Raw genomic sequence first — 27,338 nt, 5'->3', positions numbered from 1 at the left:
ATGCCAAAACTACTTTCATTTAGATCCTATCCAATGAAATGCATCAAATACAAGTAGACATGTGAAGAAAAAATAAAATATACTTTCAACTAACACTAGAAAAGTGTAAATTTATTCCAAATTATAATTACAATTTTTTCCTTAAATAAACAAACAGGATACCAATTCAAACCTATCTCTTCAAAATCAAATATACATAATCAGACAATTGAATAGTTATTCAAACATGCCACCCTTTTAGGTTAGGTATTCGGAGGAAAAAATGTCTACATCCTAAACCAAATTTCAAACAGCTGTGCCAAAACAAAATAATTATCCATTTATGTATAGAAATGACCATCTGACTTAGATTGACTAAACAACTCATAAAGCAACAAATTTTAAACATGTGCTTTACACCAATTGCTGACTAACTAATACCCCGAGGCAAAACAAACCCAAATATAGTCAATCATTAAAAAATAAGTCACAAAGAACAGAGTCCTGAGCAACATGCACGGGTCAGTATTTTTTCCAGTTTCCTTATCTTAACAAATACTTGAAAAACTCAAACAGGCCCACCAAATCTTACAAGCAGCAAAACCCTTCTATGCAACTCATAACATGAAAATTACTGTGAACATCTATGCAACCCATAACACGAAGGAACGACTATCGGGAACTGACCTTCAATAGCGGCATGTAAACACACCCCACGGTTGCTTTGGTGTTGCCCGAGGAAGACTCCAAGCGGCGCGAACATGCAGTGACTTCAACCTCCGGAGATGGCCGTTAACAGACAACGTGGGTGGCGGCTGGCCGACTTCCACACGACGCCGACTCGGGGATTAGCCTGCTGCTGCTCTTCTTCACAATGGAGGCCTCCCGGGGATGGTCGATTCGGCGATGGGTAGAATGGACGACGGGAAGGAGCAGAGAAGAAGCACCGGATATGAATTGGTCCGAGTTTCTCAATGCCGTTTCAAATGGGATAGGGGAAGGGTACTAGTTCCTGAATGGAGTTTGAATTGAGGGAAAGAAAAAAGTTTTTACGAGCTGGTCAAAAAGGGGGGGGGAGTAGGTGGAAATGTGGGATGATTACGATGTTAATAATTAAGAGGATTAAAATTAGGATTCTGGGAAGGGGATATATAAGATAAACTGTGTTAATATAAGCTAATTGAACTAGTTTTTAGGGTCCATTGTTCATATTGTTCAACAAAATCATTGTTCCCCTAGCATTCCCTTTATAATTATTATCATTAACAACAAACAATGCTTACATGCAAAACATTTTTATTATCATGGAGTATATGATATTACTTTTTCTGAAATCATGAATCTTATTACAGAAACTCAAGTGTTAACTTCAAGTGAAGTTGATATAGTTTGACTAAATTATCATCTCATGGCTTTCAGTTAACCACTCATTATTCTGGATCTTATTTATTACTAAATGTATATATAAGTTCCATTACTAATTGAGATTAATAGGGTACTTAGGCTGTTTATTTGGCAGGAAGAGCCCCCAAAATTTCTCATAAGTATATGGCGGTGACTGGTTCTTATTATTCTCATCAAACATGGCAAAAACATAGGTCTCAATGGGTCTGCCAGGCCTCTTTGGAGTCCCAAGCTTCACATGCTCAACCAACTTGGTGTTATAAGTCCTTGCGTTGTCCAGTGAAGTGGCCACACCGCCGTCGGAGGGCCATCCAGTTTCCGCCACAACTATCTCCAGGGAGCCTCCGCCGGCTTTCTCCAACGCGGAATACGTGGCGTCGACGATTGCATCAAAGAGGTTCTGGTAATGTAGGGAGCCATCGGTGACCAAAGCAGAAGGAGCGGTGAAAAGCGCGTAGTCTAGACGAATGTCTCTTTGGTTGAAGAAGTAGCTAAAGTAAGGGTACACATTCACAAGCAACGGTGATCGATTATTCACCAAGAACCTACACATTAATAACAAAAAATTATTAAATGATAATTTATTTAAATTTATCAAATCATTTAATCTATTAACTTCACATGAAATTCACGCTCAACTATCAATTTCACATAAAATTAATACAGAAATATTAGTCGTAATTAAATAAGCATATGCGAAGTCACCAAAAAAAAAATAAGCATATGCGAGAGAGAAATAGATAGAATTGAAGTAGAAATGAATAACCTTATGACACCATCAAGATATGCGGCTCTGTAATCACCATTAAAGGAACCCTGCGATGGAGGGTAGGATTGTCCTAAAGCACCGGTCTCAATGGTGGTGGAAACCTTGATCTGGTTACCAAGTCCAGCAGCATTTAGAGCATTCTGGATGTTGTTCATGGCGGGCACCACATACTGCGCATAAGTTTCACTTGGTTTGACTTCGTTTCCAACGGAGATGTATCTGAACCTCACATTACCATAGTTTCTTACGTATTGCTGGACCCATTTGTTGGCGTTGTCTTGGGTGGCTGCTAAGGGTGCTAGAGTTTCCTTTGGAATGTCCATGAAGAGCTCGATGTTGGAGCCGCGAAGGGCTTCCAGAACATTCTGGTCTGGACCGTAGATTCGCATCCTTGGAATGTTATATTGTTTGTAGAGTGCAACCACTTCTTGTGCCGATGGCAAGTTGCTTCCCATGTTTCCATAGCATACACCTGTTGCTTCTGCAAACATAACATCACACTCCTCAATTTATGAGTATTCAACATGATAAGAAGTTTGATTAAATTGTGGTTCAACCACTATTAATTTCATATGAAATTAACTGTATTTTAGTTTTTAATATGCTTTTAAAAAAAAGTAGAAACTCAACTATAACAGTTTGTTTTCATAAAATTAATAGTTAATAATTATTAGATGATTTGACAAATTTAATTAAATTATTATCTAATCATTCTCAATTATAAAATATAAATAAAGATAATTGTATGTGAATTTTTATCTTTTAAAATTTAATAGTGACTATGTCTTTCATGAAAATAATAAATAAAATGTAGATTAGTATGTAATTTATTGAAATATATTAAATTAATTTTAAGTTATTATATTCATAAGTATTCTAATGAAGACATGTTAATATAGTACTTATCATGGTAGATATATAGAAATTTATTTGATTATAGAAATAGAGACGACAGAGAAAACATTCTCAATATTTAAAAGACTGAAAATTATTATCTACTTCTATTTCTCGTATGTCTAGCTATATATCTCATATGTGGAATGGAATTCATATACAAACTTTTTTTTTTTTACCAGAGATATGAAACTCAAACCCGCAACCTCTTAATTGAGTATGGAGAGATTATGTCATTTGAGCTATTACTCATTGGCAATTCATATACAAACTTGATCATAAAAAATAATGAAGTTATATATGGTCATATATTTGAAAAGAAAAAGTGAAAGAAAAAAACTTAAATATTATTTTCAACGAACTTTTCTTATATATATATACTAGTAAATTCAATTCTATTGTTAGATAGGTCACATCTTATTGTTAGATAAGGACCAATACATAATTACATATATTATTACCAAACAACAACAACATTCACATTCCTGTAAGATATTGAGGATGACATATATATATAGAGGTGAAAACTCAGGTGCAGTCAATTTCATGTGAAGTTGATATGTGAGAGTCGTTAAATAAAAATTTAGTCAAATCATCTAACGGCTCTCAGAAATCAACTTCACATGAAGTCTACTGTACCTGAGTTTCTATATATAAATAAATACGAGACTTATTAATTAAGAAATAATGGAGCAACCTGTTGTGGCCGTGCCAGCAATTAGTAGCACTAATAATGAGCAGAGAATGGTAGAAGGCATGGAAGAACATTTCACAGTTGAAAAGGACTGAGCCATTTAAAAGAGAAAAAGAAAAATGGTTGAAGTAAGGAAGCTAAGAAGATCAAGGATATATTGTAATTGCATTGAGGATCCAAAGTAGTTGGTTTATATAGACATAACATAACACAATAAAAAACAACTAACAAATTAAAGCCTTTGTAATTGTTCATAGAAATTAAAGATGAATAGTTCTTAGCTACAATATATTCCACCAAGTCAATGACTACAAGTCTACAAGCTAAGTCAAGAGAACACCACCAAACACCCACTTGATGAAGAAGAAGAAAATTAAAACTCTCTTCACCATTGAAATGACATCTTACAGGTTGTCTTGCTTGCTAGCTCTTAAATTAATTTATCATCTTCTGCACATGAGAAACTCACCCACTCTTTCCTTTTGGATGGTACTCACATTCTAGCTAATAGCTAATAATTTCTTCCATTTCCACCACTTGTACATATTTTTTATTATTAAATGATTATTCTTATATAAAATTTATATTATATTTAAAGTTTAATTTTAATGTCTTGTCACTTGTTTAATTATATTCGTTTTTTTAATAATTATTTATGTAATGATATATACGTATAAAATTTGTTTATATTATGACGATGCATTAAAATTAAATTATTATATTTAATAATAAAAACTGTACGTTCACTAAAAATAAATGAAATTTTTTCCAATAAAAATAAATGAAATTTTGTATGAATTAATTCGTTGCACATACATATGAGTGTCCACTTGTAGGAAGATGTTTTTGATTCATTTAATCTGCCTATAATGGTAAGGCAGTATTCTCTAACAAGTAACAAGAAAGAAACATGGACATAGAAAATGGGTGGCGTAATGCTAAAATTGGCTTCATTTGCATTTTCATTTTTCATTAATATTTGGTTTCATTTAATGGCACAAGTCCCTTGGCTGGATTAGAGTGTCTTTCTTTGCTTTTATATTATAAGATTTTCTTTCAATATTTTTTATTTAAATTGTTTATCTTTTATTATAAGATGTATTTTCTTAATTGTTTATCTCTTATTTTTCATATACTATTGTATAAAATTGGTTAATAGAGTGATCATGGGAAGATAGAGAAGGTTTCCTTTTGATGGCGAATTAGACTTGATTTTTGTGCTGCTATTCATGAAAGTAAACATTCACTTTCATAGCACATAGTATTAAGGATATCATTATCCAAATTCATGTTCTATTGGAAATACAGTAGTAGTATTGTTATCGTATTGGGTTTCTAAAGTCAAGAGTCACTTATACCGAACCAAAAATATTTGTTATTATTCCACAAGAAGTGGGGTAACATTATTATTATTATATTCAAGAACCACTTGCAATAATTCCAATTTACATTGCATTATCAAATCAAGAACTAAATGGAGCTAGATATTTCCATCTTTTCCAGAAGCAATAGATCCACAGTTGTTTTCTTATAAGGTAGTGGAATTCGTACTAAACTGGCCTACCATTTTCATTCAAAGAAAGTTATGAAGTTATCTTGTTCTTTTCTTTTTCATTTTTCTAGACTTAATTTGTAGGTCTTTGTTAGGAAAAACGATAGATGTGCATGTACAATGTCTTGCTAAATCTTTTCTGAAACCTAAAACACCATAAGAATGATATAATTTTACTTAAATTAACACCAATAACTTTTTATTTTAACTATGTATTTATTTTTCACTGCAAGAGTGCTAGTTATAAAATCTATTCCCGGATCCTTAGGTCGAATCTAAACAGTTAAAAAGCCCTCAATGACAGGGAAAAAGAGAAAAACAGATTCATGAAATACACCCACAAGATTCCAAGAATCAACCTTTATGATTCTTTTGGTTGGATCCACTGAGAATTTGGTACAAGGAAAAGACACACTTCATAATTTACAGTGCAGCTTATCATGTTTTGCTAACAAATGAATACAACAATAGATATCAAATTTTGCTACATGTTAGATGTAAAGGGATCAATACTTGCATCTGAAAATTCCTGCAACTTAAATTGCCTTATACTCCTCTGCTAGATGGGTGATGCTCATTCAAGGCAATACTTGACTTTTTCGAAGTTCAATCGCATGAGTATACAGTATGCAAACACAACATGGAAAGAGTTTAGGCCTTCTAAATTCTGACTGAACAAGTTTATGGTAAGTGCCATCTTTGAATGTCTGCCTGAATTTTCAAAAATATAGCCTTCTCAAGTCCATTACCAACTTGTCAAAGACCCTGTCATCCTCTGCCAAATACACTTCGGCCGCTTTTCTAGTATCGAAAGTATTTCCTTCTATAAGGTAGCTTTCCTCGTCTTTGACAATCATTCCATGTTCACAAGCCAAATCTAAGACCTCTGCTTCGTGGCAAAAGCCTCCTCCAAACTTGATGCCTAGTTCGGCCTTTTTGAGTGCTGCTGGTGCTAGCTTATTTTTCGCCACTTGCACACAGACCCGAAGACCCTCCACCTAAAGTACCGATGACACAAGGGAGAGCAAAAGAATTAAACAATAAGAGAAAGGTTCTTGGGAAGAAAAGGTGAAATTTATTTCTAAATTTTACTAAATGGCATTAAACAAGTAATATAATAATACAAATCATAAAATAAAGGTGGCGGGGTTGTAAAGTTTTCATCAGGAGATTAAATAATTTATTATACCCCGTCTGTCATATGTCATAACCCTAACTAACAGTACATTCAAGTAGAAATTACCTTATCATCAGTTTTGATCAATCCCATTCTCGAAAGTCTCAATCGAACAGCAGCATAGAATCTCAAAGCATTTCCACCACAAGTTACCTCTTCTGCAGGTCCACATCCCTTAGCTGATTTTGGACTAAATCTAATCTGTGTCCGAAGATGGAATGATAAAGCCAGTGAATCGTAAATATATTACAAAAAGAAATTCAAATAGTAAGGTTTGAAATTGATCAAGTAGTATGGTTTCAACCTGATTAACAAAAATGATAAGAGTTTGTGAATGTGATAATGAATACTGAATTTTCCGCAGTGCTTGGGTCATCAGTCGGGGTTGTAAATCTAGTTTGGTGCTAACACCTAACTGATCAAGTTCACGCTTGGGTAGAAGGGCAGCAACCTGGGACAATAAAGTCATCGTATAAGTTATAATCATATAAGAAACAGAACCAAAGAGGAAATGATCAAAAGCTAGACAAATACTTGGATGAAGGTTTGATTGTGGACAAATTTAGTATGAGACAAATTTTTGCTCTACCAAATCCTCACTAGTTATGAATGGATGCAAACAACGAAACATATATACTTACACTATCAACCACAATCACATCTACAGCTCGACTTTTCGTTAATGTATCAACCATGCTCAACACATTTTCAGCACAGTCTGGATGCGAGACAAGAAGTTTTTCGGTATTCACACCTATTGATTCCACAAGTGAAGCGTCCAATGCATTCTCTACATCAAGATATGCACAATATCCTGCCAACAGAATATACAGAGAAAATCATTTTCTCCAGTGTGCTCCAAGAATTATTTATTTATTATTGATTGCCTATAATCACTTACTAATTATTTATTATTGATTGCCCATAATCACTTACTAATGACACCAATATTCATAAGGAACTCAAACACCTTTATATTTCAACTCTAATAAAGTGTATTCATATTTTGAACTCAAACACATGAAGAACTTCTTTGTCAAAATATCATCTATCACCAATTTTTGTACACACCTCCATGCTTTTGAGCTTCTTTAATAACTTGAAGTGCAAGTGTTGTCTTGCCAGCTGCTTCTCGTCCATAAATTTCAACAATCCTACCCTAACGTGTTAAAACGTAATAGAAATTAGGAAACCTCATGAATATATAATAGGATGCCAGAGGTGGAGTTCTCAGAATATGAGCTTGCTAACACAGAAAACGAACTAGCTCAGTGAGATGCTAAAGCTATATGACTAACATGAAAGCAAAAGAAGGGAACATCAGAGCATTTGACGTGTGTCAACAACCATCAAACTGCAAAACATTATACAAATTCCTATCTTTGTGGCTATGTCTAAATAGTGGCTGTACTAGTGTCACCTTTGGCAATCCTCCCATTCCAAGAGCTATGTCAAGCTTCAAGGAGCCTGTAGATATCACTTGAGCGCGGCGCACACCGAAAAACTTCTGCAAAGATAACATTGATTCCTCACTAAACTCATTAGCAAGCTGTGAGACAGCCAAGCGAAGTGCATCATCTTTTTCTGTTGCTTTGACATCATCATGGATCACTTCAAATTCTAAATCTGAGGCTTCAGTTGAAACTATGAAACGTTTCCAAAATAATTAACACATTACTCACGATTATTTTTAAATATAAGCAGCTAGTATTTAAAACAACAGCAAAAAAGGCGAACATACTTGAATACAGATACATATATAAATCATACACAAAACGAAAGAGAATAATGATCACAAAAGAAGGCCAGCAGGAATTGATGACAAAACATACACATGGGAGCATTAAGAGACACAGGAACCAATACCAGCTGGAGAAAGCGAGCACATGTTCATGTCCATCTTGGTCATTATTGCTCTACCTCCACTCTGGGGAAAAAGTGATAACTTGTCATAAAATAAGATGAAAATGAACAGCTATGATTTACATGAAATGGCAACCAAACACATATCTACATGACAAACTACGAAACCTCTGCTAGCACTTTCCTGAGACAAGTATTTCATGTGTGTTGCTTGATCAGAATCAATTCCTGAAATGCTCTTACTTTTCATAAAATAAGATGAAAAAGAGGCCACATTTCCTGTTCAATATGCACTAATTGGTTCATTTAGTTAGACTAATGGACTATAATGATCACATTTTGAGGTAATTTCAATGCCCTTAAAAAACATATATCACTACCAAAGGAACTATACATAAACGTTGACTATAATGATAATAATTTATACCTTCATGCATACCTGCTCAAACTCAGAAACTAAACTAAAAGTTCAACCTTCAATCCAACCGAACTAAAGTTAACAAAATTATGAAATTAAAATTACAAGATCTGCCCCTAATTTGATATAAATCGTTAAAAATAGTAGATTAATGAACTACAACCTTCAATAGTAGCTATTGCAAGTAGGAGATAGGTTTGGCAACCCTAGGAACCTAACAGTACTACCTTTCTAGGAAGTTTCAGTAGTTCTGTGTTAGAGAGAGAGAGAGAGAGAGAGACCTGGCGCGAGGTGGAGAGGAGAGAGGAGAAGGGCCTTGCGAAGGAATGGAGGCGAGTTAGAAATGCCATTGTTGAAGAAACAAGAAGCTCAAAGCGAGTTAGCGACTCCACAAGACAACAGCAACATCACCGTCGTGGCGTTGATGGTTGTGACTTGCGACTGATGTTGCTTTTCAGTTGAGTTGCGCCGCGCATCTTTCCCTCCCAATTTTAGTTTCGGAGATGCCCTCTTCCTCCTTTTTTATTTATACCGGTGATCGAATCCGTCATATTTACTGGTTTAATCGGTAATTACTAATTAAACCCGAATATTTAACTTAAATAAAAATATAAAATAATTAAAAATTAAATTTTAAAATATATATGTTTTTTAACATTTTAACAATAATAATACAGTCTTAATTTTTAAAATAATTATTATAAAAATCAAAATATTATTAATTAATATTACAATAATATTTTAATTTAACATAATAATAATAATTAATTAGACAGTTAATAATTAATTCTAACAATTACTCAGAATTTATTAACAATTAACAATCAATTTTAACCGTCTATTAACAATTAATAATCAATTCTAATAATAGTAATTTTAGGATCTCAAAATTAAAATTAAAAATAAGATGCATCTCTATTATTTCTATTAGCATAATCATAATATCATAATCACAAAGTAAATCTTCAAATATTTTTTTAATTTAAAATTAGCAAATGAGCAATCAGCAGGATAATTAAATTAGTAATTAATAAGTTTTTTATTTAATAAATCTAAGTCTCATCATAAATTCATAATTAAACTATTAATCAATTACATTACATACAAAGTATTATAAGACATCAGAACTCATAAACACACACAATTAACTAATTATTTTTAATTAAATCATTTTAAACACATTAAAAATTAAACAGAAAAATTTTATATCTAAATTATTTATCTAATCATCTCCAACTAAGTTACTATAATGTGTTTTTCGTTCACGCATTTTTTCTCATACATTACTGCTTTTATTACCTCTTTTATTCTCTTTTTTTCCTTATCTATCCCTTTTATTATTGTCGTAGTCATCGCAACCACCACCTCTTCTTTCTCCTCCTTTTTTTTTTTCATTTGAATGTATTCTCCTCTTTTAATTTCCTCCTCCTCTATCATCTTCATCATCATCGTTATTGTCATTGCTACTCTACTGTCTCTTTTTATTCTCCTCTTTTTTTTCATCTTTCACTTTCGTTATCATCATCATCGTCACCACCTCCTCTTCCTTCCTTTCTTATTTGAATTTATTCTCCTCATTCCTTTTCCTCCTCCTCCATCATCATCATATCGTTATTGTTGTCGTTGCCGTTTTCTTCTTATACGTAAATTACAGTGTTTTCTCCTTCATTCTCTTTCAAATTTTTGCACATGTAAGATTTCAATCCAATAAGTATGCATTCAAGTCTAATTGAGAAGTAATGTTCCTAAAAGCAGTAAGAGCAACGAAAAAAAAAAAGAATAAGAAACAAAAAAAAACATTAAAAAAAGAAATTTCTGTGTTTTGTAGTAATATTTCAAGATCAAAAATAAGAAATTTCAATGTCAAAATTAAGAAATTCTATTTTTTTTTCTGGTAAGAATTCAATCCAATAAGTGTGAATGTACACTCATTCAACTAAATAAGATTCTAATATGGTACAAACATGTTTATTCAAGTAATTTTTGTGTTATCTTGTGATAATTTAATATGCAATTTATTTTTTACATTAATTCAATTAAATAAAATTATAATACATATTCATTCAAGTCTAATATGAGAAACAATCCTGACAAAAAAAAAAGAGTAAAAATAACAATTCAAAACTACTCCTCTTCTTCCTCTTATTCTTTGTTATCTTGATCATCATGACTACTTAGCAAGAATAGAACATCAACTAACTAAGATTGCAATATAGTACAAAAATATTCATTCAAGTAATTTCGGTACTATCTTGTGATCTTTTAGTATACAATTTATTTTTTACATTCATTCAATTAAATAAGATTGTAATATATAGAGTAAAGTATCGTTTTTGTCCCCAACGTTTGGGGTAAATCCTATTTGTGTCCCTAACGTTTAAATCGTCCTATTTGTATTCCTAACATTTGTAAAAGTGATTCAATGTTATCCTGCCGTCAATTATACATCATGAGCGCTTTAGTTTGAGTTTTAAAAATCTCTTCTTGAAGTTAGAATACAAATGTCTGGGATAGAATCAATGATCTACTCTGAAAAATAGCTCATCAAATGTTGAAACTAATTCCTACAACATTTACATAATTCACTTTTCTAGGGACATAAATTGAATCTAAATACAAATAGTAGGTATAATATTAAGATTGAACACATCCAAGTGAGACCTAATTGATAATGAATACATCCAAATGAGAATAATTGAAAAATATAATCTGATTTGTTAGTATAATTGATAGTAGGATAACATTGAATCACTTTTATAAACATTAAGGATACAAATAGGACGATTTAAACGTTAGGGATACAAATAGGACTTACTCCAAACGTTGGGGACAAAAATGATACTTTACTCTAATATATATTTATTTAAGTCAAATATGAGAAACAATACTTCTAAAAAAAGTAAGAATAACAATTCAAAACTTCTCATATTCTTCTTCATCATCATCGTCATAAAAAAAAATGCAGCATTAAAGACTGTGTTTTGTAGTTAAATTTCAGTATCAAAATTAACAAAATTTGGTGTTATTGTTAAAAAAATTTAATGTTATTTCTAATAAATTTTGAATAATTCAAAACTCCTCATCTCCTTCTTCTTCGTTATCATTATCATCTTCTTCTTTTCTTGTCTCACATTCTCGTAACTATTCTTATTTTACCCTCTTAACAAAAAAAAAAATCAAACAATAAAAAAAAGATATATATAATACTGCAAAAAATTACTAGAAAGATGAAGAGAAAAAGAAAAGAAAAAATGCAGCAACTACATGCAGAGAAAAAGAAGAAGCGCTAAGAAAAAGAAAGAATGCGAAAAAAAAAGGATGCATTATCGCTGGGAATTGTAGTGCTCTCAAAAATAAAACTAATTTTTGTTAAATTTAAACTAATTTTATTAGACTTGATTGCAAAAAAATTTAGATATATAATAGAACTGGAAATTAAATTAACGGATTCACATTTTTTTATGAACAACAAATTAAAAATAAAAAAAGTAAACAAGAAAAATTAAAGTCACTTTTGGTGGTCTTCCAATGAGCAGAGTATGCAAGAGAAGGAGTTAGAATGTGACGTGAAGAAGCTGGCAGCATTGCGGCAGCTCTTTTCCTTATGTTTATAATGCGGAGAAATAACAGAATATGAGGGATAGAGAGCAGGAGCACCAGCAGCAAGCACGCAAGGAGGGAGAGAGGCTCGAGAGGCGTGACAATGACACAAGCAGGAAGCACCGCTCGAATGCGGAGATGAGAGAGGCGCGAGCAGTCGAGTTCAGACGAAGGAGAGCGACTAAACACGAGCATACAATACGGAGGATCGAGAGGTGTGGCGATGGCAGCGAGCATACGTTGATGATGTTTTAGAGACTAGAGAGTGTGAGTGAGAACTACGGGTGGTCAAAGACTTTCGTATAGCTAAGGGTTTTTTTCCTAAAAAAGAAAATTAAAACGTCAAACGACATTGTTTGGAGTGGGCGGTTTAAAAAAACAATTACCGAAGCGGTCCACGTTTCTCAAATAAGGGAAGGGGTCAGATTGGTTTGATTTTTTCGAATATTACATTTTATTGCATAAAAATTTAGTATTAATATTTTGTAATTAAATAATTATATAAAATAATATAAACATCAAAATTAAACTTATTTTATTTATATATTTTTATCTAAAATTAAAATTTTTACGCTAACTAAAATAAATGAATAAATCATCTTTTTAATAAAAAGGATTTATAGGTTTTTACTTTTTTAATATGAAAATGCCATTACATAGTGGTAAACGTGGGGTCATTTTTTTAGTTATGGAGATGAGGGTTGTGTTGCGCATGGTTATGGGACACATGGGAGCTAAACTATTGTGTGGGGCAGCTTTTTATTCAGTAGCAGGTTGGAGAACTCGGACCGTGCGATTAATTTGCAATGAAAATATGGTGACAAAATCGGATGGTCCGATTTGAATGGAGAGGAAATTTGAAAACGCAGCAACACCCTAATCGGACCCTCCGTATTGTGAGTGTTAAAAAATTGTTTAAAATTCCTTTGACAAGTCTCATGGTCCGATTAGGGTATCATAGATTTTTTTTTTGAATCAGAAGCCACTAATCGCATGGTCCGAGTTGGGTGTTTGTTTAAAATTTGATTAAAAATTTCTAAAAGAAGTCGCATGGTCCGATTTGAGTGTTATAGTTTTTTGAATCAGAATCAAGTAACCGTTGGGTCCGAGTTATGGGTGCATATATATATATATATGTGTGTGTGTGTGTATAAAAGGGTGTGTGTCGTGAAGAAGATTTCAGATCTGGTTCTTCTTCTTGCTCGACCACTTCTTCTCCTCTCTTCTACCTGTGTCTTTCTTAGTTTCAGTAAAATGAAGTAAAAAATTTTGGTTTTGAAGTTTCTGTTCTTATTTAGGTAAGTGAGAGAGATGGATGATAGAGTTCTTTTAAAAGTGTATTACTTTGGTCAGATTTTGTTACAAACTTCTGAAGGGGTGAAATTTATTTGTGAAAATCCATTAGATGTTGTTATTCCCTTCACAATCTCATTTGAAGAGCTCAAAGGTGTGATCTGTGAGAAGATTGATTCTGAGATGTCGAGAAAAATATCTTGCATTTTATACAGATATCCCATACCGGTGTTTGGTGGATTCGTCCAATTTGAATCCAAATATGTAACGGACGAAGCGAGTTTGCAAGAGATGTTTTCAATGTATTTTGAAAGTCGTGCCCGAATCTCGTTCATCGAGTTGTACATTGAATTCGAACAATCTGAGGCCGACCGGAATATTGTACGAGAAGATTATAATAGTGACAGTGAAGAAGAGTTTGAAAGCAATTACGAAGTTGTCGGTCCAGACGGGGATGAAGAGCAAGGTGATGGCACTGTGGCCCCAGATGTGACAGACGTGGCAAATGCACTCGTGAACGAAGTGCCGTTTGAGGAGCCATCTTTCATGCGAGTGTTGGATTTAGAGGCCATGCATGTTCCAGAATTTTCGGAATATATGAGTGTAGGTATGTATTTGTTATTATTTAGGTAAGTTTAAGATAATAGTTTTATTTAATTAGTTATTGTTTTAGTTAAATATAAATTAGTATGTAGTTAATTATTTAGGTAATTACGTGTTTAGATTTTTATTTTGTTTAGAATGAGATAAAAGCTAATATAAAGTTCATGTATATCATAATTGATGCAGTGAATGTTGATGTACCTTTAAATTTGGTTATTAAATATCCGTGTAATAATTTTTTTTATATGGTTGTCGTCCCGCTAGAAATTCCTATTGTCACAGATGGCGAATTTGCCGTCGGGATGGAATTCAGTTCCAGAGAATCTGTTATTAGGGTGCTGAAAGAGTATAGCATTCGAAGAAGTGTAGACTACCAGGTGTATGAGTCGGAGCCGTTGACATTTTATGCGAAGTGTACACAGTATGGGTCTGGGTGTGATTGGCTTATCAGGGTTAGCATGATCAGCAGGAAGCATTGTTGGGTGGTACGGAGGTATAATGGTAGTCACACTTGTATCAGATCTACCATTTCTCAGGATCATTCCAAGCTCGATTCAAACACAATTGCAGAAGCAATAAAACCATTGGTTGAGGCTGACCCCTCATTAAAGGTAAAATCAGTTATTGCAGACGTGCAATCGAAGTTCAACTACACCGTCAGTTATCGGAAAGCATGGTTGGCTAAGCAAAAGGCAGTAGAAAAAATATTTGGAGGTTGGGAAGTATCGTATGAAGCATTGCCTATATGGTTTGAGGCCATGTGTCATAAGGAGCCATCAGCTGTCGTCCATTTTGAGACTATGCCTGCATATCAAGGCGATGACTTGGTCAGGGATATTCGGGTATTGCATCGAGTCTTTTGGAGTTATTACCCCTGCATTAGAACATTCAGGCATTGTAAGCCAATTGTGTAGGTGGATGGGACTCACTTGTACGGAAAGTATAAGTGTTGTCTGTTAGTGGCAGTTTCACAGGATGGCAACAACAACATCGTCCCAATTGCATTTGCTATTGTGGAAGGAGAGACATCTGATGCGTGGCACTTCTTTCTCAGTAACCATGTCAGTTTTATGCAGCTCCCCCTACAGTCTGACTTTCTTGGTGCAACCCAAAACTGATGCAGACACTCCGCCTCTAAAGCTTCAAAACTACTAATAGTCATCCCTGTGACTGGAAGACCGTCCGTCGGAAGACCGAAAATTAAGGCCACATCCTCCAGCGTCACAGCACATTCACCAACAGGAAGGTGGAATGTATGTGTATCTGGATGCCACCTTTCGACTAAAGCATTCACCAGCGCCTTCTGACATTGGACTATTCCAATCTGGGACGCATGATAAAAACCAGTAAATCGTAGATGCGCCTCCACTCTATCATCATACCGATCCGGGGGCACAGGATGATCACATGTCAACATCCGTGAACTCTACAAAAACATAAAGTACTAGTCAAATTATTAACAATTACAAATACTACTACAAAAAAATCATAATTTTCTAACCAGAGCAACTAATTAAATAAAATCATGCTAAATTTTTTGTTAATTACCAAATGTAGTCATTGCACCCTAACTTATCAACTAATTACCTATCATTATTAATCATTTATCACCAGTAACTCCACAAACAAACATTAAATTAAATCACACCACATACATAGTTACTGAATTTAATTAAGACAAATAATTTGACCAAATCCAATTTACTAACTAATAATATTTTAACTCCTAAATTTAATTGATTACCTTATCCGAAAGCTAACAAATTGTATTATATTTTACAAACTCTAATTGTTAATAAAAAATCTTCTACATTAATCGCCACCCTAAATCTTTTTTTATTTACTGTTACCAAAAATTTATATCACTTATACTGTTATAACTTCTAAAATTAATTATGAACGTTAAATAATTAATTATAATTTCTACAATTATTACAAAAATTTCTATACATATATTATTTTTGGTTAATCTATAATTGCTTTAACTCAAATATTATGATTGATTAAAATATTCTCCTTACATATAATAATAATAATAATAATAATAATAATAATAATTATTATTATTATTAGATAATAATAATATCAACAATTTTAATTAAATTTCTAGATATATTCAGTATATTTATTTCTAAATAATAATAATAATAATAATAATAATAATAATAATAATAATAATAATAATAATAATGTCACCCTCTTAAGTTAAACTACTAACAACAACAATCTTAATTAAATTACTACTAATAATCAGTAAATTTTTAAATAATAATAATAATAATAATAATAATAATAATAATAATAATAATAATAATACATGCTAAGCTACGCTAAAACGCTAACTACACCACGCATGCCGCAACAACAACTAACTATAACTAAAAGTCTAACAACTGTAATTATAATTTTAAATAATAAAAATAATAATGATGATAACATTAACAATAATAATAATACTGAAGTTCTTATATATCTCCTAAACTACCTCAAACAATAACTATAATTAACTTTCTAACATCATTAATACTGATTTTAAAATATTAAAAAAAAATTAATAAATACACTTACATAATCATCATAGTTGAGATAATTTACAATGTGATACTCAGGACGATTAACATCTTTATATTTTTTCTTCTTCGGCATCTGGATCTATTTTTTTATGAAAGAGTTGTGTGTGTATTGTTAAAGGATGAAGAAGAAGGAAGAATGTAGCTGTTGGGTGGGTGGAGATAATTGAAAACGATGGTTTGAGGAAGTTTCGGAGGTAGGTGTAGGAAGTAAAAGTTTTAATGCTGGTTGAGGGGGCACCGTCTTAGGGAGCAACGGAGCTGCCACGCGTGGAAGGGCCTTCACAACTCGGACCCTCTGTGTTGTGTGTGCAAGACGGACCATCCGATTAGGGACCCCCAACACGCACGGTCCGATTTTGTTATGGAGTCTGGACTGATCCCACATTGCAGGTAAAGCACACAGCCTTCCCATAACGCTGTGTTGCCCCAACGTGACCTCCATATGAAAATTAATTAGCGGGTAAACGTGCACCACTCTTCTTTATATTTTATTTTACATTTTGTTAGAAATATTAAAAAAAAAGGGTAAATTATATTTTTTGTCCTTAAAGTTTGACAAAAGTTTTAAAAATACCCGTAAGTTTTATTTTGTTTCAATTTTGTCCCAAAAATTTTCGATTTGCATCAAATATACCATTGACGGCTAATTTTTCAAAAAATTTAAGACTAATTCAACAACAATTTCATAAGAACAACCCTCAATACAAGCAAATCAAGCATAATTTTCATGCATTATTATTAGATTGGTCTTAATTTTTTTTGAAAATTTAGCTGTCGAGGGTATATTTGATATAAATCGAAAAATTTTGGGATAAAATTAAAACAAAATAAAATGTTGGGATAATTTTAAAACTTTTGCCAAACTTTAAAGACAAAAAGTATACTTTATCATTAAAAAAAAAAAAAGGAGAAAGAAAAAAAAGGTTTAGTAAAATGAGATTGCGTGACAGCGTGAGTGACCAAATTCCTTATTAGAGAAGATGGTCGGTGGTGGAAAGAAACATTGACCGAGACAAGTTTGAGAGATCGAAACCCATTCTTGTGTTGTGTGTGTGATTTCCCCAATTCAATTCCAATCAACTGTTGCGGTGGCCGGGATCAGATGACGTCAGCTACGGCTATGGCTGCTACTGTCTCTCACATTCACCCTCAGCTCTCTTGCTCCGCCGCCCTTCACTCTCACCACACCCGCACCCTCCAACTGCTCCGGCGATCCCACCTTCCATATCCTTCCGTCCGCTCCAAGGTCTCACTCTCTCTAATCTTCAACACCTTCTCTAACTCTATTCAACATCTATCAATTTCAAATTCTTAGGTTTTTTCTTTTTAAAGGAGATAGATAGCTAGCTGAGTTTCAGAGTTTAGCTCGAATTGCATGCAAATGTCTTTAGATTTTGTGCATTTTGTTCTTTGTCAGTAATGTCCATAGATTCAAATCAAGTTACTCAGATCTAAAGGAAGGCTTCCCGAAATCATAGCTTGCCTAGCTGAATTCTTGCGTCAAGAATATATAATATTTTAATCGATTCTCCTTAAGTAGCAATTAAATAATTGCCATTTTTGTCTGATTAAATGGAGAATTCACCTTTTTACGTTTGGAGGGTTCATGGATTAGTTCATCACTATATTTAGTGTTGAAGATGTTCCTTCCTAATGGAACTACTTCCTTACGATTTGTTTGATTATATTCGAGCTCTGGTCTTTGCACTTTGCTTATAGGTATTGTTTAGCTGAACTTAGTGGAAATCATAGTGAATTTATATGCTTGAATTGAATATGCCACTCCTTTCCTTTGAGATTGTGGGGGATGGTGCTCGACTTTTATAGCAAGTTATAACTTAGAAACATGCTTGCATTGCATAAGTAATGTACTTTTTGCTAAATGAAAAATGCTAGAGCAATTGTTTGGTATTGATACTAAAACAGCAAGCATATCTCATATAGTTATCAATTGTTATGAGTCTGGAGAGGCATGGCACAGATACTTCCGATTCTGATACCAAAACTACACTAAGTTATGCAGCTGATGCAAAAGAAAACCATGATGCTGAAAAGATAAGCTCTGAAGAGGCAGCAATGGAAGGCATCAGTCAACAGAAAGGCACTGCGAAAATTCACGATTTTTGTTTAGGCATTCCCTTTGGTAAGTTTCATTGTTTAATATTTCGCTTGTTTGGTGACTTTATTGTTAAACTATGTTTGCTTTTGTGGTGGTGGTGGATACAACTTTTGCTTAATTGCACTTTAGCCCAACTAGTTATCGGTGGGTACCACTTATTAGATTTTTGTTGATGAACTTATGAGTGTAACATCTATTACATCAAATGTAGTTTATTGTTTAAATGCAAATATGTAATATTTTTATCTTTGTCTTTTGTTTTAGGTGGATTTATTCTAACTGCAGGGATTATTGGATTCCTTTTTTCACGGAGCACCGCAACACTCACCAGTGGTGTGCTCTTTGGCGGTGTTTTACTATTCCTCAGCACCTTCAGCTTGAAGGTCTGGAGGAAAGGAAAATCAAGTTTACCGTTTATTCTAGCACAAGCAGGTATAGGACTTCGTCATTTTCAAGACATCATTATTCATTGCTCTTGGAAATAAAAGAAAAGAAACTTAAGATCGTGCAGCTTGGTGATGTCCAATTATCAATTAGATAATTTTTAGTTCATCTCTTGACATGTTGCTTCCTTATTTTGCAGCATTGGCAGGAATCCTTATGTGGAAGAACTTTCAGAGCTACTCATTGGTAGTAAACTTATTTTGACAAATTCAATTTTGACAAAATCAGCTCTTATCTTGTGCCTATTTTTCCATAGTAAACTTATTTTCCCTTTTCTTGATGCAGGCAAAGAAAATATTTCCAACTGGCTTCAGTGCTATTTTAAGGTACCTCAAGCTGTGGCTTCTTATCTATTAATTGTCACTTTTGTCTGTGAAACTGCTAATTTTCCTTTTAGCCTCTTCGTTGCGACTTGCGAAATTATGCCTATTTTGTTTAGACTATTTATGCATGCATGCAATTTTTGTTTTCAGTTCTGCAATGCTCTGTTTTTATTTGTATGTGCTTATCACTGGAGGAAACCCACCACCTAAGAAACTGAAGCCATCTGCCAGCGTTGCATGATGAGGTAATGAAGGTTGTGTTACCCTATGTGACGTGGGACATATGGTTGTTTGCTGCAAATTGAAGTAAGGTTGTAAGCTAGTTTGATTAAGTCACTTATGAAAGTAGATCAGCAAAGAGGTGCCAATTCGATTATTGCTTTGAATTCCAAGGCACTTATTGGATTCTATATCAAAAAATGAAATTTGATGAACTAAAAACCTATCTGCAATTTATACTCAACATAGATACCAAGTTACATATGCATCTAGCATGAAATTTGGACCCGAGATAGGAAATGGATTAAACAGTAGTGAAAATTCAGCCAACATGTTACATGATTACAACCCATTTATATGATTCTCTTGTCTCATATATGGTATAACATTCTTAATGAATGCTTGAAAATTTAAACATGACTAGGTCATGTGAGTGAGGATTTGATTCCCATTGGTCACACACTAGGATGATGAAGTACATGTGCTATCTAATTTGCTGTCTTGTATGCTAAGATGCTGCATTTTTAATGGAAAGGAATGCTGAATAACACCTGAGCTTTTAGAAAGGATACTCAAAATTTCTTAATATACAAAGTAAATCAACCACAATTCCACAAAAAATGCAAGTCTATAACAAAGCACAACATTCCAATGACATACCACATGTCCAAAAGTGTTTGATAGACACGATCAAATAACAGAATCAAACTGGTTTTACAGTTAATGCAATCAACCAACTAAAATAAAATGCATATCCCTAGGATTAGAAGAATTCCAAAATGCGAGCCAATACCAAAAAGATGCATGGAACATGAAGGTTTGAAGCAACAATATCAACCTAATTTTTCAAGTATCAAACTGATATGTATTTCGTGTGTTTGTAATTAAACACTTGGTCCAATTGCCTCAGAATGGTTTTGTAAGCTCTTATAAGTTATAACCATGCTAATTTAGCGTACCTATTATACGTTTCAAAATGCTTAACATTTGTTCTACGTGATTGATTTTAGGAAAAACAACTATTTGTATTTATGAATTTTACGAACGTTGACAAAAGTACTCATAAAAAAAGGAAACTGACGTTGTACCTATCAAAGATGGGTTCTGAATGCCAAAAGTATCTAAATTCTATTTTTTTGTTGACTTTTTATTGAAATTCTCAAATTATCCCTACCTTTTATCTTCAACCTCAACTTCACCACCACTTCTTTCCAAATCCCAAACTTTCACAACAATTACCATCCAAATATCCCTACCACCTATGAAACTCTACCCTCTTCTACATCTAACACTCCCAATACTCTGTTGCCCACCCTTTTGGCTTCCAATCCTCTACTGTTGCCCTTCGAAACGGCTTCTTGTTGCTACACAAACCTCCCGGAGATGATATTATTGTTAAATTGAACGCTGTCATTGAAGGCCCTGCCTCATCACCACGGCTCATGCTTCCGCAACCGCCATCCCCTTCCAAAAACCTCATCACGTTCTCCGAAACTCTCGAAGTCGATGCAAAAAGCGTATCGCACGACTCCACTACCGTGATTTGTTCTCTCGGCATAATCGCCTTCTTCAATTTTAACGATGGTCCCAGCACGGCCGTTGCCTCTCCTCTCGCATGATTGCACTTGGCTTGAAGAGGAAACATGTGAGTCAACAAAATCTTCATTTTTTAAGCAGGCCATGAGACCAAAAGAGATATGCAACAGTAATAAAAAATGAAAAATGTACGTAGGTCTCAACTTGTCAACATGTTCAACTAATAGGAAGCAAAAAATATGCATAAACAACTGTAAGAATACCAAGGACTTCATCTGAACTACGGGGTCGCTCGTCTCCAACTCCCTTCTCCACGATTGGCCCTTCTTCCTTCATGGTGATTATTAAGAGCACGAAAAGAATTTTCATTAACTCTGGAAACAACACCAATCTCAGCTCGAATTTGCCGTATTTCCATGGAAAACAAGAGGGGATTTGAGCAGAGGAGGACCGCGGGGGAGGAGAAGGGGAATGGGAGACCTTGTAACGGTGAACAATCAGAGAAGGGGTGTTTGGGCTGCAAGATTTGATGAAGGTATCGGCGGAGGTGTTAGGAAATAGGAGATTTAGGAAAGAAGAGAGGAAATAGAGGTGGAGTTGAAGATAAAGGTGGGGCTAATTTGAAAATGTATTAAAAAGTCAATAAAAATTTAGGGTTTGAATATTTTGGTCGTATGAAACCATTTTTGATGGATACAATGCCAATTTTTTTATGAGTATTTTTTATTAATATTCACAAAATTTATGAATACAAATAATTGTTTTTCCTAGATTTTAAATAGTTCCACTAAAAGTAACTATGATTGATAATAACAAATTTGTTGTGAAATAAATAAATAAGGAATACATAAATATAAGATAGAGAAATATAAATATAAAACTTTAGTATTAATGTTCACTAATATAATTATCTTGATATAATAGAAGTAATTTGTATATATATAAGTATTATCATATGTAAAATTTTAGTATTAATGTTCACTAATATATATATAAGTAGTATCATATGTAAAAGAGAGAGAAGAGTATAAAAGAGAGAGAGAAAATATTGTTATTGATTGCTATTACTTTTATTATTGCTGTGTGTATGTTATGTGAGGATATGCCCTCTATTTATACATACAAAATTCAAACATTCAACCTTCATTAATTCTCAATTTGTATTGAGAAGTTAAGCTTTGAAAAACTCAGCCGTCCAATTGATAAATGGGCATTCATTTCATTCTTATCACAACACTCCCTTTAGATGCCCATTTAGGATTATTGTCTCATTAAAACCTTACTAAAAAAAACTCAATGGGAAAAAACCTTAGTGAAGGAAAAAGAGTACAATATCCTTTGTGATGGGGACTGCCTCATTAAAAACCTTGTCAAGAAAAACCCAATGGGAAAAAAATCTGACCAAGAAAAAAAGAGTACAGTCTCCCCCTCTTGTCGACATCATTTAATGTCTCAAAATTGGCACATCCCAATCTGATATACCAATCTTTTAAAGGAGGATTTTGGGAGTGACTTTGTAAATAAATCTGCCAGATTGTCACTTGAGCGGATCTGTTGGACATCAATAGTCCCTTGATTTTGAAGATCACGAGTGAAGAAGAATTTGGGAGAAATATGCTTTGTTCTATCACCTTTGATATATCCGCCTTTAAGTTGAGCAATACATACTATATTATCTTCAAACAAGACAGTTGGAGCTATCTTATGGTCAATCAGTTCACATGATGACCGAATATATTGGATCAAACTCCTGAGTCAAAAATACTCGCGACTAGCTTCATGTATCGCGAGTATTTCAGCATGATTAGAGGAGGTTGCTGCTATCGTCTGTTTTGTGGACCTCCATGATATAGCTGTACCACCATATGTAAACAGATATCCTGTTTGAGATCTCCCTTTATGTGGATCAGACAAGTATCCAGCATCTGCATAGCCAACTAATTGTGACTTGGATCCATAGGGATAAAACAATCCCATATCAACTGTTCCATGAAGATATCGAAAGATTTGTTTAACTCCACTCCAATGTCTTCTGGTTGGAGAGGAACTATATCTTGCTAGTAAATTCACAGCAAATGATATATCGGGCCGTGTATTATTAGCAAGATACATTAGCGCTCCAATGGCACTAAGATATGGTACTTCAGGACCAAGGATATCTTCATTTTCTTCTTTAGGACGGAACTGATCCTTTTCCACATCCAAAGATCTTACGATCATTGGGGTACTCAAGGAATGTGACTTATCCATATAAAATCTTTTCAAGATCTTCTCTATAGTATGTTGTTCGATGAATAAAGATCCCATTTTTTACATGCTCGATCTGCAGGTCGAGACAAAATTTAGTCTTTCCAAGATCTTTCATCTCAAACTCTTCTTTTAGAATTTTTATAATTGTTGGAATATCTTCAGGAGTTCCAATGATATTTAAATCATCAACGTACATAGCAATTATAATGAATCCAGATGCATATTTCTTTATGAAAAACATGAACAGATATCATCATTCTTATATCCGTTTTTGGCCAGATACTCAGTAAGACGATTATACCACATTCGTCCAAATTGCTTCAAACCATATAAAGATCTTTGCAATTTAACTGAGTATAATCCCTGTGAATATTCATTGGATGGTTTAGATATCTTTAGTCCTTCAGGGACTTTCATATAGATATCCCGATCTAATGAGCCGTATAAGTAGGCTGTTACCACATCCATTAAATGCATATGCAGTTTATGATATGCAGATAAATTGACCAAATAACGCAATGTTATCGCATCCACTACAAGGAAATACGTTTCTTCATAATCCATACCGGGCCTTTGTGAAAAACCTTGTGCCACAAGTCGAGCTTTGTAGCGCACAACTTCATTTTTCTCATTTCGTTTTCTCACAAATACCCACTTGTATCCAACAGGTTTTACATCTTCTGGTGTACGGACTACAGGTCCAAAGACTTTACGTTTTGCAAGTGAGTCTAATTCAGCCTTCATGGCGTCTTCCCATTTTAGCCAATCACTTCTTTGTCGATATTCTTCGACTGATCTTGGCTCAAGATCCTTACTTTCATGCATGATATTTAATGCCACATTATATGCAAATATTTCATTGACAATTGTCTTATTTCGGTCCCATTTCTCTCCTGTAAAGACATAATTTATCGAGATCTCGTCATTTTCACAATTTTCAGGTACCTGAACGTCTTCTGGTGTTAAAGCTATATCAAAATTTTGGACAACTGCAGGTGTCTTTACTATGTCTTTTTTTAATAGGAATAATATTTACCTCTTTTCTTTTTCGAGGATTTTTGTCTTTGGAACCGACAGGCCTGCCACGCTTCTGGCGTGTATTTGCTTTGGTGGCAATTTGTCCAACTGGAATATCAATTTAAATTAAGGCATTTTTCGCTGGTATATAAGATTTGGTTATCCTCTTTATATCAGAAAATGCATCAGGCAATTCATTTGCTATTCTTTGCAAATGTATAATCTTTTGAACTTCTAGTTCACATTGTCTTGATCGAGGATCTAAATGCATCAAGGATGATGCATTCCAATTAAGTTCCTTTTTAGTAAGCTTAATCTCTCCCCCTAATGTTAAAAATTTTGATTCATCAAAATGACAATCCGTAAACCGGGCTTTAAATACATCTCCAGTTTGTATCTCAAGATACCTCACTATAGAGGGAGAATCATATCCAACATATATCCCAAACTTCTTTAGGGTCTCATTTTGGTGTGATTAGGTGGTGCAATGGGAACATATATCGCACACCCAAATATTCTTAAATGAAAAATATTTGGCTGCTGGCTAAAAGCTAATTGCATAGGAGAGAACTGATGGTAACTCGTTGGCCTCAAACGAATAAGTGCTGCGGTATGTAAAATAGCATGCCCCTAAACCGAAGTTGGAGATTTGTTCTCATAAGTAAGGGTCTAACAATTAATTGGAGGCGTTTAATAAGTGACTCTACTAACCCATTTTATGTGTGAACATGAGCTATTGGATGTTCAACACTTATTCCATTAGCCATACAATAAGCATCAAAAGCTTGGGAAGTAAATTCACCAGCATTATCAAGACGAATTGTTTTGATTGGATTTTCTGGAAATTGTACTTTTAATCGAATAATTTGAGCCAGTAATCTCGCAAATGCTAGGTTGCGAGAAGACAATAAGCACACATGTGACCATCTCGAAGATGCATCTATCAGGACCATAAAATATCTAAAAGATCCACATGGTGGATGAATAGGTCCACATATATCACCTTGAATCCTTTCTAGGAATTCAGGGGACTCAAATCCAATCTTTACTGATGATAGCCTTAAAATTAACTTCCCTTGAGAACATGCAGCACAACAAAATTCACTAGATTTAAGAATCTTCTGATTCTTTAATGAATGTCCATGAGAGTTTTCAATAATTCTCCGCATCATGGTTGTTCCCGGATGACCCAATCAGTTGTGCCAAGTTATGAATTCATTTGAGTTAGTAAACTTCTAGTTTACAATGGCATGTGATTCAATTGCACTAATCTTGGTATAATATAACCCAGATGAAAGTGAGGGTAATTTTTCTAATATAACTTTCTTATTTGAATCATGAGTTGTGATACATAAATACTCATGATTTTCCTCATTCATTGTCTCAACATGATATCCATTTCGGCGAATATCTTTGAAACTCAATAAGTTCTTCAGAGACTTAGTAGATAATAGTACATTATTTATTATGAATTTTGTTCCTTCGAGAAACAAAATTATAGCTCTTCAGGATCCTTCTATCACATTGCATGAGCCAATAATAGTATTAACATATTCTTCTTTTGGTACAAGATGGGTAAAATATATATCACTTTTGAGAATGGTGTGCGAACTTGCACTATCCGCAAGGCATACATCTTCATTACATATCCTTGCCATTTTCTTCAAAGATAAATAATAATGAAATGAGTAGTATGCAGAGTTAAATTGAATACTTGATTAGAATTATTTTTCTAAGAAACACTGTTCATAAAAATAATGTCATATACTAAAATTTTATTTTAAAACTTAACACATTTAATGATTTCAAAATTCATAAACATTAATATTTCATTATTTATATACATCATATTTAAAACTTAAATATAAAATAAAACTTAACAATAAGTTCTTTATATTATTTATTTACATGGATACTTAACAATCTCACATATTAAACTATTCCATCATTAATCAAATGACCAATATTTCCTTCAAGATCCTCAAAAAAATCTGACACATCATAATGAGTAGTGGAATATTTAGCATCATTTGAAACAAAATTCGTTTCCTTTCCTTTGTCTTCTTTTTTCAAAGATGCTTGATAAAGATCAACTAGGTGCCTTGGGATACGACAGGTACGTGACTAATGGCCCTTTCCACCACAACGGAAACACTTATCCTCTGTTGATTTATCTTGCCCAGAATTTCTTTCTTTATCCCACTTCTGGTGAGATCCTCTCTTTTGAACATAATTCATTTTCCTTCCATAATTTTTCTTGTTACTAAAACCTTGCCATCTACCTCTTCTGGGGTAATGATTTACCACATTTACTTCAGGAAATGGGGCGGCGCCAACTGGACGCGCTTCGTGATTCTTTAAGAGCACCTCATTGTTGCGTTCAGCAACAAGAAGGCAAGAAATTAACTCAAAATATTTTTTAAACCCTTTTTCTCGATACTACTGGTCTGCTGCTGCAGGAGCACATTCGAGGCATGGAAGGTTGAGAAAGTTTTCTCCAACATATCATGATCAGTTATCTTTTCTCCACATAATTTCATTCGTGAGGTGATTTGAAACATTGCAGAATTATATTCATTTATGGATTTAAAATCCTGCAGACGCAAGTGCG

General features: G+C 33.6%; 5 protein-coding genes across 6 annotated transcripts; 1 reads left to right on the top strand and 4 right to left on the bottom strand.

The window, feature by feature from the left end:
* Positions 1-1,258: 1,258 nt before the first annotated feature.
* LOC112758709 (glucan endo-1,3-beta-glucosidase) lies at positions 1,259-4,225 on the bottom strand. Its single transcript, XM_025807430.2, has 3 exons — positions 3,744-4,225; positions 2,150-2,633; positions 1,259-1,928 (listed from the first exon to the last, which is right to left on the bottom strand). Exons 1-3 carry the CDS (start codon positions 3,838-3,840, stop codon positions 1,457-1,459), a joined length of 1,053 nt encoding a protein of 350 aa, XP_025663215.1. The 5' UTR covers positions 3,841-4,225; the 3' UTR covers positions 1,259-1,456.
* A 1,412-nt stretch (positions 4,226-5,637) lies between these two features.
* Positions 5,638-9,251, bottom strand: LOC112756517 (DNA repair protein recA homolog 2, mitochondrial). 2 transcript variants are annotated; one of them, XM_025805136.2, is made up of 8 exons: positions 9,032-9,251; positions 8,336-8,396; positions 7,890-8,113; positions 7,541-7,628; positions 7,111-7,283; positions 6,774-6,920; positions 6,536-6,670; positions 5,638-6,290 (listed from the first exon to the last, which is right to left on the bottom strand). In XM_025805136.2, the coding sequence occupies exons 1-8, from the start codon at positions 9,098-9,100 to the stop codon at positions 6,012-6,014; spliced, it is 1,176 nt and encodes a 391-aa protein (XP_025660921.1). In that variant the 5' UTR covers positions 9,101-9,251; the 3' UTR covers positions 5,638-6,011. The 2 variants fall into 2 exon arrangements, with proteins under 2 accessions (XP_025660921.1, XP_025660922.1); XM_025805137.2 differs by having other exon boundaries at positions 8,302-8,396; positions 9,032-9,249.
* A 5,562-nt stretch (positions 9,252-14,813) lies between these two features.
* LOC140179695 (protein MAIN-LIKE 1-like) lies at positions 14,814-16,938 on the bottom strand. Its single transcript, XM_072219285.1, has 2 exons — positions 16,815-16,938; positions 14,814-15,672 (listed from the first exon to the last, which is right to left on the bottom strand). Exons 1-2 carry the CDS (start codon positions 16,890-16,892, stop codon positions 15,172-15,174), a joined length of 579 nt encoding a protein of 192 aa, XP_072075386.1. The 5' UTR covers positions 16,893-16,938; the 3' UTR covers positions 14,814-15,171.
* An 829-nt stretch (positions 16,939-17,767) lies between these two features.
* LOC112757948 (protein FATTY ACID EXPORT 1, chloroplastic) lies at positions 17,768-20,285 on the top strand. The gene is made up of 6 exons (XM_025806488.3): positions 17,768-18,065; positions 18,764-18,962; positions 19,203-19,370; positions 19,522-19,568; positions 19,668-19,708; positions 19,856-20,285. Exons 1-6 carry the CDS (start codon positions 17,922-17,924, stop codon positions 19,944-19,946), a joined length of 690 nt encoding a protein of 229 aa, XP_025662273.1. The 5' UTR covers positions 17,768-17,921; the 3' UTR covers positions 19,947-20,285.
* A 757-nt stretch (positions 20,286-21,042) lies between these two features.
* LOC112757949 (uncharacterized) lies at positions 21,043-22,069 on the bottom strand. Its single transcript, XM_025806489.2, has 2 exons — positions 21,724-22,069; positions 21,043-21,553 (listed from the first exon to the last, which is right to left on the bottom strand). The coding sequence occupies exons 1-2, from the start codon at positions 21,827-21,829 to the stop codon at positions 21,210-21,212; spliced, it is 450 nt and encodes a 149-aa protein (XP_025662274.1). The 5' UTR covers positions 21,830-22,069; the 3' UTR covers positions 21,043-21,209.
* Positions 22,070-27,338: the final 5,269 nt, after the last annotated feature.

The sequence above is a fragment of the Arachis hypogaea genome, chromosome 16 (genome assembly GCF_003086295.3).
Source record: "Arachis hypogaea cultivar Tifrunner chromosome 16, arahy.Tifrunner.gnm2.J5K5, whole genome shotgun sequence".
In the NCBI taxonomy this organism is placed as follows: Eukaryota; Viridiplantae; Streptophyta; class Magnoliopsida; order Fabales; family Fabaceae; genus Arachis; species Arachis hypogaea.
This window is presented reverse-complemented; position numbering and strand designations above follow the sequence as displayed.